Source organism: Diceros bicornis, chromosome 4 (assembly GCF_020826845.1).
Source record: "Diceros bicornis minor isolate mBicDic1 chromosome 4, mDicBic1.mat.cur, whole genome shotgun sequence".
NCBI classification, from domain to species: Eukaryota; Metazoa; Chordata; class Mammalia; order Perissodactyla; family Rhinocerotidae; genus Diceros; species Diceros bicornis.
In genome coordinates, this window is record NC_080743.1 from 93,041,729 (window position 1) to 93,057,375 (window position 15,647).

The 15,647-nt window shown below is 40.9% G+C and overlaps 1 protein-coding gene across 1 annotated transcript in view; it reads left to right on the forward strand.

The window, feature by feature from the left end:
* Window positions 1–14,822, forward strand: part of TNFSF4 (TNF superfamily member 4) — a 121,331-nt gene extending 106,509 nt beyond the window's left edge. The window contains exons 4-5 of the mRNA XM_058540055.1: window positions 9,913–9,961; window positions 11,500–14,822. Of these exons, the coding sequence (XP_058396038.1) occupies window positions 9,913–9,961; window positions 11,500–11,849 (399 nt within the window). The 3' untranslated portion in view covers window positions 11,850–14,822. The remainder of the gene's footprint in view (window positions 1–9,912; window positions 9,962–11,499) is intronic.
* Window positions 14,823–15,647: the final 825 nt, after the last annotated feature.

Consider the following 15,647-nt stretch of genomic DNA (forward strand, 5'->3'; position numbering starts at 1 on the left):
AGCCAAGTGCTGATTCACATGTAAGAGGATGAACAACATCAGGGGGGGTCTAATATTGTTCACTATTTACACAGTGATGATATATTCTAAATGAAAAATTTAGATATACATTCTGACCCAAGTACTCAAATTAGGACAGAATAATTTGGACAGGGATCATGCTGGAAAATGCCACACTGTCACATATGTACACACATATAGAAACAAATATACACACACAGATGAGAGTTGGGAAGAGAGCAGAAAGGCTCCTGGTATAGATCTAGGAATATGATCTCCTGATTTCTTTTCTCTGACCTCAGCCCCTAGCTGAGAGCACTGAGTAGACCCAGCCTTGCCTAGGGGCTGACCCAACCCTGCCCTTCCAATTTTTTTTTAATAGCAAGTACTTTTGTGCAGAATCTCAAAGGACTGCAGCTTTCCACCCACTTCAGGGATTCTCCATTCATGGAAAATGAATGTTAATCTTCTGGAGTCATTTATGTTAGAGGAGCCTTGTAGGATGTCATTACTATTTCTCCAGTGAAAAGAAACAACGGAGCTACAAAGTAGAAAGGTTATTTCCCACAGTCACAGATGAAATGTATGGTAGCATTAAGATGAAATTTATTCTCCAACATCCTAAGGCTTGTGTATTTTGTTTAGCCACCCAAACTTTTCATATCCATATCTTTTCAAATGAAGGAATTAAAACACTTTCTTATACAAAAATACAAAACATCTTTTCAAACTTTTGGGGGAGTTATTGGGGTGCAGAAAAGAGTATGCTGGACCAGGAACTAGAAGATTCTGGTTCAGTCCAGTCTTAGCTTCATGACTCTGGGTAAATTCCCTGAGTGTCAATTTAATCATTTCCAAAATTGTAACTTGGTTGTTGTAAGGAGCAAATGTTGTGTTACAGAGCTTTGTAAATGCTGAGATGATTATTCGTGAAATGCTTCTATAAGTATACCACTACTAAAATGTTTACCTTGTAGCACGTACACATACACCCCATGACTCAAACCTCGGAAAGCATATCATAGTTAAGGTTAACTTTAACTTCGTGGACCTTGACTTCCCTACTGTAATTTTTAGGATTGAAAAAAAAAAACCCTTGGAATAATTCTGGCATTTTTGAACATAGATTTCTAATTAACAGCTCATGGCTGCATTAGACAACAAAGGAGAAATGAAGGGGAGAATTTATAAGAGTATAAACTATTTTTAGGTTCAGTAGTCTGAAAGTGGTTCAGAGATCTAAAGTGACACACTTAGAACACATGGCCCAGGCTGGTTCCATTTCTTCCCACTTTGATATATTGCCTCTAATTCTCCAATGACCTGACTGACAAATAGGGCAGAAAATTATATTTAGAAGAGGTATGCGGTCTAGTTCACAATACTGGGAACATTGGGATATGACTGACATAATTAAAATTGTTTTTTCTTTTCAGCAGACCTCTCATTCTGAAATGCACCTTAGGTGGATTATTAATTTGTGTAAATTTGTCTAGCTTTGACAACTTGTAAATGCGATTTAAGAACATACTCTGACAGAAAAATAGACAAATAGATCCAAACTTGAATTCTTCCAATACTAATTTAATAAGAACTTGTGGATAGAAAACTTTCATTCCCAAAATGTTGCATTGTATCTGTGGGGAACTGAGAGGTCCAGTGAGTTTAAGTGATGTACCCTCAGGGCTGGGCTTCCCTGTCAGTAGCCGCAGCATGAACCTAGAGAACCAGAGAAACCGTCAATGAAGGTCACGATGAAAATGACAATATTACAAAAAACTATAAACAAGGATCAAAAGTCAGTAAGAGAAAATATGTTGGGTTATAAAATAAGTTGTAACACATGTATTTTACGGTTCAGTAATATAAAATATATTTTGAATTACTTGTGTGTTGGGTTTTTAACTTCCAAGCCCCTAAAAGTCTTAATTTGGCCCTGTATATGGTACGACGAAGACTGGGAACTCGAAGCTCTTTTTGGGGGGATAACTGAGGGGTATCACTGCTGGTGCTACTTGCAATAACAGTCCCTTGTTTTTGCAGATCTTTTCCCTACTTTTGTCCTCACTTCTTCGCTACGACCATGGAAGAAGATACATATTTGTGTGCAGTTTTACAATGAGGAAATTTGAGGGCTTAGAGACTTGCCTAGGTTTAGATAGAAAGGTCAGAGTTAGAACTTAAGACGAGATCTAAATTCTAGTCCTGTCTCTTTCCATTACACTTGGCCATGACTTCATGACTCTTAGCTTTAAGAATTATTGCTGGCTTTTTAAAAATTTGTTTTCTTTTCTGGCGTTAGCTGTTTTTGAAGAAAAATTGAGGGAAAGATCTGTGGTCTGGTGTAGAGGGAGGAAAGATTACTTTCTAAAGGGATTTAAATATACTTACACAAATGTAGATAACATGATCAATGAAGCTTTAACAATCACTTAGTAACTTATAGGTTATTTATTCTAAAACAGAGCCTTGCATGTGTGATATATTCATAGAAGGGAAAAGGGACCTGGATTTGGGCACTAACTCATCGTTTATTTTCTCTGAGCCTTATTTCTCTCTGTCTTTTTTTTTTTTTTTTAAAGCAGTAAGAAGATTAGACTATATAATCTCCCCAGGCCTTTCTAGTTCTATGAGACTCTTATTCAAAGATCTATTTTAGTGTGATAGTGTGATTTGCACACTATTTAAAAATACCCGTTCAACCACATATTAGTTTCATAGGGCTGCCATAACAAATGACCACAAACTGAATGCCTTAAGACAAAAGAACTTGATTCTCCCACAGTTCTAGAGGATAGAAGTTCAAAATCAAAGTGTTGGCAGGGCCGTGCTCCCTCCGAAGGCTCTAGGGAAGGGTCCTTCCTTGCCTCTTTCTGGCTTCTGGTGGCTCCCAGCAGTCCTCGGTGCTCGTTGGCTTGTAGTTGCATCACCACAAGCTCTGCATCCATCTTCACACGACCATCTTCCCTGTGTGTATCTCTGTGTCCTCTTGTCTCCTTTTAAGAACACCAGTCATATTGGATTTAGGGCCCACCCTACTCTAGTTGACCTTATGTTAACTTAACTAATTACATTTGCAAAGACCATATTTCCAAAGAAAGTCACATACTGTATTTCCAGGTGGACATGAATTTTGGGGAGACACCATTCAACTCAGTACAAACCATTTATTCATTTACTTATTCAACAATATCTATGGAGCGTCAGTTACCTGTCAGACACTGAGGAAACAGTGATGAGCAAGACATGGTCTTCCCTGTGCTCCCATAGTCTCCAACCCAGTGGGGAAAGAGGATGGTTAAAGAAGCAATAACATAGTGTGTGATAAGTACTGGATAACCAAGTAGGGTACAATTCTCCAGTAAGAAGTTTCACAGAAAGCTATCTACCAGCTTCAGTACCTACTTTCTTGACTGGAATTATTCAGTGAATGTACTTTTCTTCTGCATTAGGTGCTTTGTTTCTCTTCCATTAATTAATAGGAAGGCTTTAGTTTAAAATGTCATTGTTGTTGTCACCACCACCATCATCATCCCACTGCCATTCTGTGATGATTTTTACAGTCACCAATCTCAGTTCACGCTAGAGTACAAGTGTGAAGTTGATGATTATCTAGCCTCATGCAAATGAGGCTAAGGGCTTCATTGCATGAACAGTCCTAGAGATACTCTTGACTGCTCATTAACCATCAAAGGGAGCCGCTTGGGGAGGAGGCCTGCTGCTTTTGTCATAGCAGAGGGGTTTATCATGTTGAAAGGATCTTCTGTTCAAAAGGTCTTCTTATCACCCAATCCCTTGGGATTTCTCTTTTGAATGTTGTGATTTACCTAATCTCTGATATGGAAGCGTCCTTAGACACTGCTTATTCCACCATCTAATCGGGGTGGACATCATGATGAGGAAATTAGAAACTGAGGGAGGGAAAGGGCTAGTTCTGGCCTAAGACCACAACCCAGGTGTCCCTATTCTCAGCCCAATGCCTTGTCCGTGCTACTAGGTTGCCTTCCTAAGGCAATGGTGCCTCCTTTTTATGTAGCAAATGAGATGGGGAAGGAGTGACTTCAAATAGAAAAATACTGATTATAATAATTCTGCTACTCCATTTGTGCTCAAGGATGAATGGAGCAATTTCAAAAACCTTGAGCAATGTATGGTGTTGGATAGAGCCAATGTCAGATATTATGTGATTATGCAGCCATTAGCTAAGATCTGGGATAGTCTAAGGGGCTAAGTTCCACCTTAGCATAGCAAATATTTGTTTACTGAATGCCATTATGTTTGAGGCATTGTAGGATTTATGGCAATGCAGTGGGTACATTGTAAATTGACCCTTCCAGTTGCTTAGAGACTAAGCTGCTACAAGAGTATTATGGTGGAGACTTACCCAATCACTGAGGTGAGGAAGCAAGTGCTTAGAAACGTTTTGGCAGATCCCTCTGTCAGTCTACTTTGAGGTCTTTGGGTTAATGTGGAAAGGGAAACCCAGATATAAGAAAATCTTCCCCTTGAGGCTATAATGAGTTGGTTGCCTTAAGTCAGTCACATAATATTGAAGGTGTGCTCATGTCACACGGATGCTTTTGGTTCATTTGGTTGCTTACCTGAATACCTGAGATTCCGCTTAGGAATCTGTTAATTACTAAGCATTCAGGGCAATGAAACCTCAGTTCTTGTTCTCTGAGATAGAGAGGAGAGGGTCAGTAACAGAGGTCCTTCTGAGGGATAGCCATTACTAAGTAAATTTGACAAGAAGAGTGTAAGTGGTTAGAGAGAGGAGGCTATATGGGGATATCACATGGGCTGTGTAGTAGAGAGGAGAGTGAAGGTTAAGAGAGATTGCAGCAAAAAGGTGCGGGCAGCGATGGTGAAGGGTGGTGATGGAGAAAGAGAAGATTTTGGATGACAATTAACATAGCTTTTGTTTGTGTTCATTAAATCCCAGTAGACTCTTTATTCAACAAATTTTTCAAAGCTACACATCTTCATCTCTAAGAAATGTAGCTTTTGGGATAAGGTTTTCTGAATGTGGAAGACTCTGTGGCCAAAGAACCAGTTTTTGCCCATTATTCCTCTTCCTTTCTCTGAGTGGGGATCTGAACTTCCCTGATCAGAAGTGGGGGGCTTTCCCTTTGTAAGGAGGCTGTTTGCACTGATTACAGACTAAGTCCATCAGGATGAGAGTCTACCTTTCCCGCCTACTGTAATGGGTAATATGGAAAATTCCATCTTCGTCTTCAGAGGCTCCTGGAGACACACCCTGAGAGCTTGTGAGGTCATGCTTTCATGATCTCTCAGGTCTCCTCTGATTGACATGAAGCCCGGGGTGGGGGGAGGAGAGGTTCACATCTCAAAAGATGTGGGATAGTGAACTGGGGAGTCCCCATCACAGATCTCTTTCCCCACCATCCTCCACTGGCTCACACCCCACCCTACTCCCACCTAAGATCTTCATACTATGGTATGGCCTGGTACCGAGTGAGGAAGGGCAAGGCCCACATAGTGAATGCAGAGCCCACATCCTGGTTTCATACTTGATGAGCATCCTTCCCTCCTGCCACAGATACACCTCCAGGACAAATGCCAAATGAGTATAAGGTTGGCAGCCTCATGCCACATCTGTCAGAATTAGAAACTTACACTCTCCAAAGAGGAGCTATTGAAACAAGCATCACCTTTTTGGGAACAGGGTACAGGCTGCTGGGTAAACGCTAGACATCAGACATTTCCCATCTGTGTTCTTAGACAGCTCAGTGATCAAAGTGCAGAGAGAGGCCAGGAAAGGACCTAATTCAGACTCTTCTTTGCAGCACCTGCTTGCTGCCTACTTTGTAGTTATCCATGGGCCTGCAGCTCTTTGCCAGAATACTTGCACCTAATCAGCTAAAGATTTGCCAACCTGTACTACACAGACAACCTTGTAGGGTTGGCTGAGAGCTCTTTTCTGGAGAGCTTCTGGGTATTTTGAGACATATCTGAATACTCTGACAACTATCTAGAAACTAATATTTTAATCTTGTTCAGTATTGATGATGAAAATAATTGAAAGTAATCTTGGATCCTCAGACAAATGCTTTCCTAAGGGCTCTTCACTCTTAAGATAGTGAAGTTATATTATCATGAACTTGGGGTTCAATCAAACTCAAGTTAATATCTGTTTATCCCTGAGTAAGTTTTTAACAGCACTGATTCTCATTTTCCTGCCTGTAAAACATGGGTAATTATTGTTCCTACTTCATAGGATTATTTTGAGCAGCAAATAAGGTAATGAATTTGAAAAAGAATAACACAGTGCATGGCATGTTGTAAGTTCTCAATAAGTTTATATTCTTTTTCTTGAATACACAGAGAACAGTCTCATTTCTAGACCTTTCTTCCATACAATGTCTTTTTCTTATTAGAGTTCTCTCTCTCTTTCAAGACCTAAGTCCAAGTCTTTCCTCCTTGAGCTGCCAAAGCCTGCAATGATTTTCGTGTTTTCTGGAACCTTATGGCATACATTGCCTATAGGTGTTTCTCAAAGGTTTTATGTAGAAGCACTATTTCCCCAACTGGCATATGAGTTTGTCAAAAATAAGGAATGTATGTTCTATCCTTTTGTGTTCCCAGACTTGAATGTAATGCCTGCCACATAGCAGGTACTCGATAATTATTGACAAAGCACCAAATAATACGATAATCATATTATTCAACCAACTACTGAATAATACTTAACAGTAGAGCAAACATTTCTTAAGCACCAGCTTTGAGTCAGTCATGCTTTTTGCCAAGGGCATGGTTGAAGATACATTCTCTGGATTTAGGTCTTCAGAAGGTCACAGTTTAGTGTAGTAATTTTCAAATCCTAAAGCTTGGATGCTTGTAAAGATACAAATTCCTGGGGCCACCCAGACCTTTTGAATCAGAGTCTTTAAATAAGTCTTGAATAAGCTGGCCATCTGCACATTTTTACAAATTTCCTAGGTGATTCTAATGCGCATTAGAGTTTGAGAACCACTGGGCTGGCAGACCTTCCCTTTGCATCATCAGCTGCTCCTTGGCATGACATGTGTGTGTTATTCAGTCAGTTGGTCAAATAGCCCATATATCAACTGCCTACTGGGTGCTCTGTTGTTCTTGTTTTCTTGGCTTCACTTATGACAGCCCTCAAACCCAGGAGGGAAGCCTGAACTCTGGGCTCTCCCCATGCAGTCTCATGTGAGACCACCACCCTGCCAATCTGCTGTGTGTGGCAACTTCTACTTTCCTCTAAGCTTGGCACCTAAGTGGACACAAGAAATGGAACACTAATGAAATCTTCATAGCAGTTTCTCCTCACTTGAAATTTGCACGAGGAGAAAAAAACCTGCTTGTGTGCTTTAATGAATATTGTACTGGATCAGAGGGCAGGAGTTGAATCTCTTCACTTCTGAGGGACTCAGTTTCTTCATCTGTAAAATATAAGGTTCAACTAGAAGATGACTTCTTTTATACTCATGCTTCTGAGACCATCTCATTCAGACTTCAAGGCTGTATGTTGATTCTGGTGTGTAGACTTACAGGAGTGTGCATTTCACCTTTGAGGATGGGATGAGCTCTTCAGATTTTCCAGACTGAAGGAGCTTTTATTCTATAGCTTGTCCTTACATGGAAAGCCTCTGGGCTTTGATATTTTCCATTTTCTTTTAGTATCTGGAGAAGACCTGAGGATTTTGCTTTTCTTGCTATAAAAAAGACCATATTTGTGCATGTGGGTAAAATAAATATCTTCTGATTGTTTTCTGGCAACCTTTATCATGAAGACCAGATCCTTGATGGTATTGATGCTGGTAAGGGACTTCTGAGAATATGCAGATTTCTAATGCTGGGTAACCTTTAGGAGAAGGAAGAAAAAGCCTGAGTCTGGAGTTCCAGTCGATTTACCCAAGAGAGGAAGTCATGTGTGCTTTGCTTGCTGCCTGTCAGCATCTTGGTCTCAGAGAATGTCCTCTTGGTCACTACCACTACTGCTTCATCAGGGCACTTCAAAATGTTGGGAAATTTCTTTGATTCACAGAAAACTTTTGGAGATTTTGCAAAGCCAGTCAAATAATCAAATCATGAAGGCTTTTAGATCAGAGAGCTTGACATAAATTTGGGGATGAGGAGGCTTCATGTTTTTCTCTCTTATTAGAATTGACTTAGAGTTGCAGTTTTTAAAATCTAAATCATGGACAGTTAGTGCTGAAAGGGGTGCCTGTGTTCTTCTAGGTATTTTTAAAGATGAGAAAACTGATGTCTAGGGAAGTTGTGAAATTTGCCAAAATGACATTGTACCTGCCTGGCTGGCATTAGAATCGGGGTTGCTACATGCTGAGTCCTGCGCTCTTTGTGCTACTCCACAGGCTGCTGCTGACTTTAACATGAATGTGGCATTCAGGCTGGGGACAGCTGGCCAGGAGAGCAGTGGGGGCATTTATTTACCCAGGGGATTATGGTGGGAGGTTAATATGCCTTTTGAAGGGCCTTCATCCAGAACAGTGCCTTAAGCACAAAGGACACTGATTAAGCCATCTCAATCAGTTTGCAGAGGGGAGAGTCAAAGACTCAAGTCAACCCGAGTCAACACCACTCTCCATGTGCTCACCACTGAACTAATACTGCCTCTGAGGACCAGCCACTGGCAGGGCTCAGACAGGATCTCCCTCCTTCTTCCGCTGCCTGTTGGTTTCAGCTTAGTAAGCCTTGTGATTATACTTATAAGGGAAGTAGGGGATTCCTCATCTGTGAGCAGTCCCCAGTGGAATCTGCTTGACTACAGCCACTAGTGTGCCAGAATAGTGGGAAGCAGGGATTCCACTTCCCAGGGTATGAAAACAAATCCCTCCCCACACCTTTGATCAGGACATCTTGCCAAAAATAATGTTGTGGGAAGAGCTGTTGTTCTTGGCAGGCACACTGGGCATTTTTTTTCGGATTTTTCTTTTAGTAGGTTATAGAAGCATGTGGTACAAAGCTTAAAATACATAAAAAAGTAGACTATGAAAAGTAAGAGTCCTTCCCACTCCTGACCTCAGGCTTCCAATTCTTTTCTCCAGAGGCAACATTTGTGACCAGTTCCTTGGGTATTCTTTCAGATAAATTCAATGCCCATGTGAGCATTATTATCATTTTTTAACACAAATGGCAATCTACTTTATACAGGATTCTGCCCTTTGCTTTTTTCACTTAATATATTTTGGAGTTTGCTCCATACTGAACTTCTTTGTTCTTTTAACCACCAAATTACTCTAGACATTTTATCTACCAGGCTTCCTTTCTTCATTGCTTTATTTCTTTCTTGCTGTTGAATATACAATTGGTTCAAGTTATATTTTTCAAGCTGTTAAAAACTCAATGTTAAAAAAACTACACTCAAATATACTGAACTCCGAAGGATTAGACCAGTTTTTATTGCCGGTATGCCCTGAAAATAGGACACTTTTACAGTGAAAGAGCAAGCAGCCAGGAAGCTTCTAGAATTCACTCCCAGTGTACTCTGGGAGTCTGGGGCAATGATAGATTGATTGGTCACAACATTCTCCATGATGGGATCTCTATGACTGAATGGGTTTCTTAACAAGGTGACCATTAAATGTTCTCTTATCCAAAATGGGAAATTGGGGCTCAATGAGCCAAAATGACATACCAAAGAAGAGTTTGGCAGAAATGGCGACAGATCTTAGATGCTTGATGAAAGAGCAGAATACTCCTAACTTATCTTAAGAGATGTTATAGAAAAGCAAGAGAGGCAAGTAGGAAGTCTGGGTCTAATCTTCACAGAAAAAGACCAAGTCTCTTGTAAAGTTATTCCGTCTTTAGGCTACTGCATTCCTGCTTGACAGGACATGACTTGTCAATTCCATTGGTTCACTTTTTTTTTTTTTCTCTAAAAATATATCCTTTTTCTTCCTTCAGGGGCCACCTCAGTATCCTCCAATACAAAGTATCAGAGTACAGTTTACCAGTAAGTATTGTTAAAAGTTTAATTGATTCATGTTTTAAAAAGAATCTCTCTAGGCTCTTAATTTTCTCTAGAACACAAGATCTCTCCTTTTCCTTAGGGAAGCATTAAATCCTGGAATTGTTGGAACCTGCATATTATTTTCATTAGGGACAAAAAAGATGTATAAAGAAGAAAAGGGGAGTAATTAGTTACCCAATATGTACTTGTCATTGTACTAATTACTTTATATGCCTCACTTAATCCTTCCAGGAACACTTTGAGTAGGAATTATTCTCATTTTTCAAGTAAGGAAACTAAGGCTTTACTTCTTACAAGTCTGTCTGACTGTAAGACACGTCATCTTCCACTAATTCTATTATAGGACAAGATTTTACCTTAATGGGAGTTGGAGGAGGCCCCAGATATGAAGGCAAGGTGATACTTTAACTACTAGGAGAGCATTATTTGGATCCATGATTAATGCTTGGACAACCACCTCTTTTATATGGATATTCGTTTGTTTATTAAGTTCTCCTGAGCCTGAATAAAGTATATCTTGCCCTCCATAAGGGGTCCTCATTTTCAATTCCAAGTATGCCCCCTGGGGCTTGGTACAAAGCAAGAATTAATGAATTGTGTCCAGTAGAGGGGACCTCTTCTTTCCTTCACCAAAGGACATGGGCCAGAGTGGGGAGTCTGAGATGTAGTTGCTTGGCCATTCAGAATGATATTGGAGCTGATGTGGAAATAAAAGAAATTTAGACTTTTTGGCGTACACCTGGAATGGCCTCACACAAAGCTACCAAAGCCATCACTCTGCATCCTCCTCCTTTTCTTCCCCCTGTGGCAGCAACTCTTCCCAAGTCACCTTCCAGGGAAAACTAGCAATAAAAAGGTAGACTGGAGAAGCAAGTCTATGTTCTTGAGCCCTTCCACCTGCATTTTACTGAGCCCATCCTGAGCCCATGGATGTGCATAGCTGAATTATTAAGCTCAAGTGACTGCTGGCAAAGGTCAGTGGTAAATGCTGTTGGTAAGTCTAATGGCTGGGGCGTGTGAAAAATTTGCATTTCATGATCGGGTGGAGAGAGGATAGGGAAGAGTTAGAAGCAATTGCTTTGTGTGGAGGTGGTGTGCAGGACCCGGGTAAAGGCACTCCTGTCACGCTTTGCCCTAGTCTATCCACTGAGCAAGAAAAGAAGCACTGAAATCGCCAACCCTTCCTGGTTTTGAAAAATCAGGGAAACCTCGAAGCTCCATTTCCTGCCACAGGTCTGTTGTGACAACTACCAATTGCTGTACTCTTTCAGCTCTCGAATCCCAGCCCCATCTCAAACTCTCTTGGCCACTAGTATTAGCTTGCCTCTTCTTCTATTCCATAGGTAAAGCAGATTCCAACCCTATGTAGAAACATGAAGCTCTCTTCCTTTCATTCTTCTCAAAATCTCTCCCTATCACTTCCTCTTCATATGTTTCTAGACATTTTGGAAGGTTGTTGCCCAATGCTGTGCTAAGAAATCATTCTCTTTTTTTTTCTCTTCTTGCCATACCCTCCTTAGAATGTGAGAATGAGAAAGGTTTCATCATCACATCCCCAAACAAGGATGAAACCATGAAGGTGCAAGACAACTCAATCATCATCAACTGTGATGGGTTTTATCTCATCTCCCTGAAGGGCTACTTCTCCCAGGAGCTCAGCCTCAGCCTTCATTACCGGAAGGGTCGGGAACCCCTCTCCTCCCTGAGCAAGGTCACGTCTGTCAACTCCATCGTGGTGGCCTATCTGGCTTTCAAGGACAAAGTCTACTTGAATGTGACCACTCACAATACCTCCTGCGATGACATCCAGGTGAATGGTGGGGAATTGATTCTTATTCATCAAAATCCTGGTGGATTCTGCGCCTACTGAGGACCTGATGGCTGCACCTAAGCCAGGCACCAGCATGAACACTGAGCTGGGGGTGAACAGAACACTGATTCTTCCTTGGGAGTGGAGGAGTCATCCCAGCTCAGCCCCTGTATCTGGCCACACCGGATGTGACCAGAAGCAGATCCCCTCTCCCCTCCCACTCAGGGATATTTAAAACATATTTTACATACCAGTTAACTTTATTTATCCTCATGTCTTCTAAATCACCTAGCCCTTATCCCTCACAATTGCCTCAAGCCTATTAGGCACCTCTGTGAGAATGAGAAAGTAGGTGCCACTTCCTTAAGATGCATTGCTTCTATTGGTCAGGAAATTGTTATAATAAACTTTCTTTTTCGAAAAAGACACTTGACTACCATTTGCTGGAAATTTGACATCTGGCATTGTCAAAATGAAGAGGACCAAGGAGGGGGTTATGAATCTGCCAAAGGTGGTGTGGACCAATCCCTGGCAGCCAAAAATGCCTCTCCAAGATGAAATTGGTTGCACTTTGCATATTGCCTAAATACTTCTCTCATTTGGTGGAGTTCAAGAGGAAAATCAGCTTGTGAACAGCTGTCAGGAATTGATGAAGTAGCCGGCTAAGGAATACTCTGTGCTCTGGGGTTTTTTTCTTTACCACTTTGCTTTCACGGCCTCCAAATGTTCTTAATAGAAATTTCCCTCCAAAGAACCATCCTGGGGATGTGATGCTGCGAAAAATCTATTCAGTGATCAAAGGAAAACCGAGAGAGATTTTTCTAATCTGGGAGAGTGAGATAATTTATCGCTCAGGAGAGCCATGAAACTGGACCTCTCAGAGTAAAAGTCAATAAGGATTTAAACAGTCTGGGGAGGAAAACATATTCTTTGCCATGGACAGGCAAATCAGCACCTGTGCATCCTCCTGCTTGTGGTGAGATACACACTCAGCCCCATGCGTTGGACGCATATGCCGTATTGCTAGTTTCAAAAAATGAAGTGATTCTATTGTCAAATGCAACTTGATGTCAAAAGACCCTGAGAAGCTATTGTATCATATGAAGAATAATCATCTCTGTCTAGAAACACTGTAATATCACATATGATCTCACATTGATAACTGACTAGAAGGACCAATAATCAGCCAATACCAAGGCTGATTTAAGGGAATAAGATCCCCTTATGTTTAGTTTAAATGTCCCTCTTGATGTATCAGGCTTATGGCATTGTGGACAAATGTGATTTTTCATAAGTCAAATTTCCAGATTATTTGTTAGTTCTCAAATTTTTGAGAAAAATTTTTTTAATGGTAGCAAATATTTCCCTTCCACTTTAAATAGAGTGCACAACATATCATAGAATCTTTCTGGATGATTTTGTGTCGTTACAGTAATTATATTGTGCTACAATACACTGATATCTTCAGGATCTCCAGAAAGGTGGGCGGCAGCTTGCCCCTACACTAAATGGTCTCAATTACATTTGGATTTTTTTTCTGTCTGTTTAACACATTTTTCCATCTCCTCTTAAGTGTCTGTCTATCTCCAACTATGTTCCTGCTCCTCTCTTTTAATCTGTTATGGAGAGAAGCTAAATAAAAATGCTACATAAAAAGAAGCTAAATAAGAGAAATTGTGCATAAGGTAAGGGTAACTGAGCTCTGAGTGGCCGCTGAGGCACTCACATAATTGTAATCATAGGCAAACATTTATGGAGGGCCTACTGTGGACCAGGTTTTGGGCTTAATGCTTTACATGAATTGTTCTGAGCAAGATATTCTGTGACATCTGCCTTGACTACTCAGAGGATTTAAATACGTGTGTGTGTGTGCATGCGTGTGTGTGTGTGTGTGTGTGTGTTGTATACTTTGTTATTGACTATGATCTGCAAAGTCAAAGTTACTCAGTGAGTGATATCTAATAGGTACATGTTTATGACTATAGATAATATTTAAGAAAATGTATGTTTACTTTTTTGAGTTTGGGATTTCTGACTGTATTTCTCCTGCACATGCACATTCCAGACCTAAGCATAGTTGTTCTGTGGGTCATTTGTCTCTGGTGTCACGGCCCCTCCTCACAGATGCCCACTCCATTAGGGTACACATGGCCTCCTTCAGCCACAAAGGGATATTTCTGCCATGCATCAGCCTCATTCCCCCACCTTCCACTCATCAAAATATGTATGTCCCTTTCAAGTCATTCCTTCAAAGGAATAATTAACCCTTCTCTGGATACAACAGAGTTTTGTGGAAAGAGAACTGAATGAGAAGTCAGGAGATTAGAATTCTAATTTTGAAGATTTTATTTATTTATTTTTTCCCCCCAAAGCCACAGTAGATAGTTGTATGTCATAGCTGCACATCCTTCTAGTTGCTGTATGTGGGACGCGGCCTCAGCATGGCCAGAGAAGCGGTGTGTCGGTGCGCCCCGAGATCCGAACCTGGGCCGCCAGCAGCGGAGCGCGCGCACTTAACCGCTAAGCCATGGGGCCAGCCCTGGAATTCTAATTTTGACCCAGTCACTAAGTAGCCAAGTGACCTTGGGCAAATAATTTCCCATTTTTAGATCCTGCTTTCTTCTTTTGTTAAATGATTATTTTAGAATCTTATGTTCATTGTGCTGTGAATGTACATATGAAATGTGTATGTACTGGTTGCTATGAGTCAAGATGTGTCACATTCTCTTTCAGCATATGGATTTTTTTTGTTTTTTTTGGACAAGCTAACATCTTCCCTCAGCCTTCCTGGTGATTCCTGCAAAAGCAGTACCACTTGTTACTTAGTGATTCCTATTTAGGGAATGGCTTAAGGGATCCCAATCTTGATCCAAATCATAATTTGTTCTTAAGCATACTGGGCAGGTCCCCTATTTTAAACCATAATTTTGTATTTAGTGCTTTCCTGGCTCTCAGAGAGTATTAATATTGATATTAATAATATAGCTAATAATAATATTGATATTTACATGGAAACAAATAAAACAACTCAGTATTTACTACTGGTTAGAGTGTTGGAGTTTTTATTTATCTTTCTCTTCCTTTCCTCATTCTGATCAGCTAATTCTATGATGAGGGAAGATGGGACAAACATTCTTGTTTCCTATCTGCCTCCAATTTCAGTCATCAGAACTATGTCCAAGGGGTGGGTGAGCTACCAAAGTCCATCTTTGCTTTTGGAAAGACATTCACTGCATGTGCTCAAGGCTCCTCTTCATGGTTGAAGGAACTGATTCAAATAGAATTCTGCTATGTACTATTCTTCTTTCCCTTGGGACTTCTTACCTCATTTCTACTCCTGGGATGATCTCTTTGAGTATTATGTCCCTTCTCCCTTGTAGTAATTACATCTACAGTCTCAAGAAGAGGTCCCAACTCTTAGTGGGTTTGTGTGCAGTCTGGCCACCATGGCCCCTGGGCCACCTGTGATGGTGTTGGTGCCTCTGTCCTCCTGGAGATGCTCCTCTTCCCTGGCTTCTTTGACTTCACCCCTTTCTGGTCTCCTCTTTCCCTCTGTTCTCTGCCTTTCTTTGTCTCCTTCACCCCTCTTCTTCCTCCCCCCAACCCCTTAATGCTGGTGATCTTCAGGGCTCTACCCTCAGCCTTGTTCTTTCTCTACACCAGAGGTCACAGTCTGGCAGCCAAAAAGCCACAATCTTGACTAGGTATGAGTTAAATTTGTTTGTTAAGTTGAATTTAGTTGCCAACATTTAAACATTGGAAAATTTATGGCTTCTTTTGATAAAACAAAACAAAACAGGAGCTCTGGGGATGCTGGGCCTGATTTTGGCCTGGCAACAATCTTCTCAAGCAGAGCAG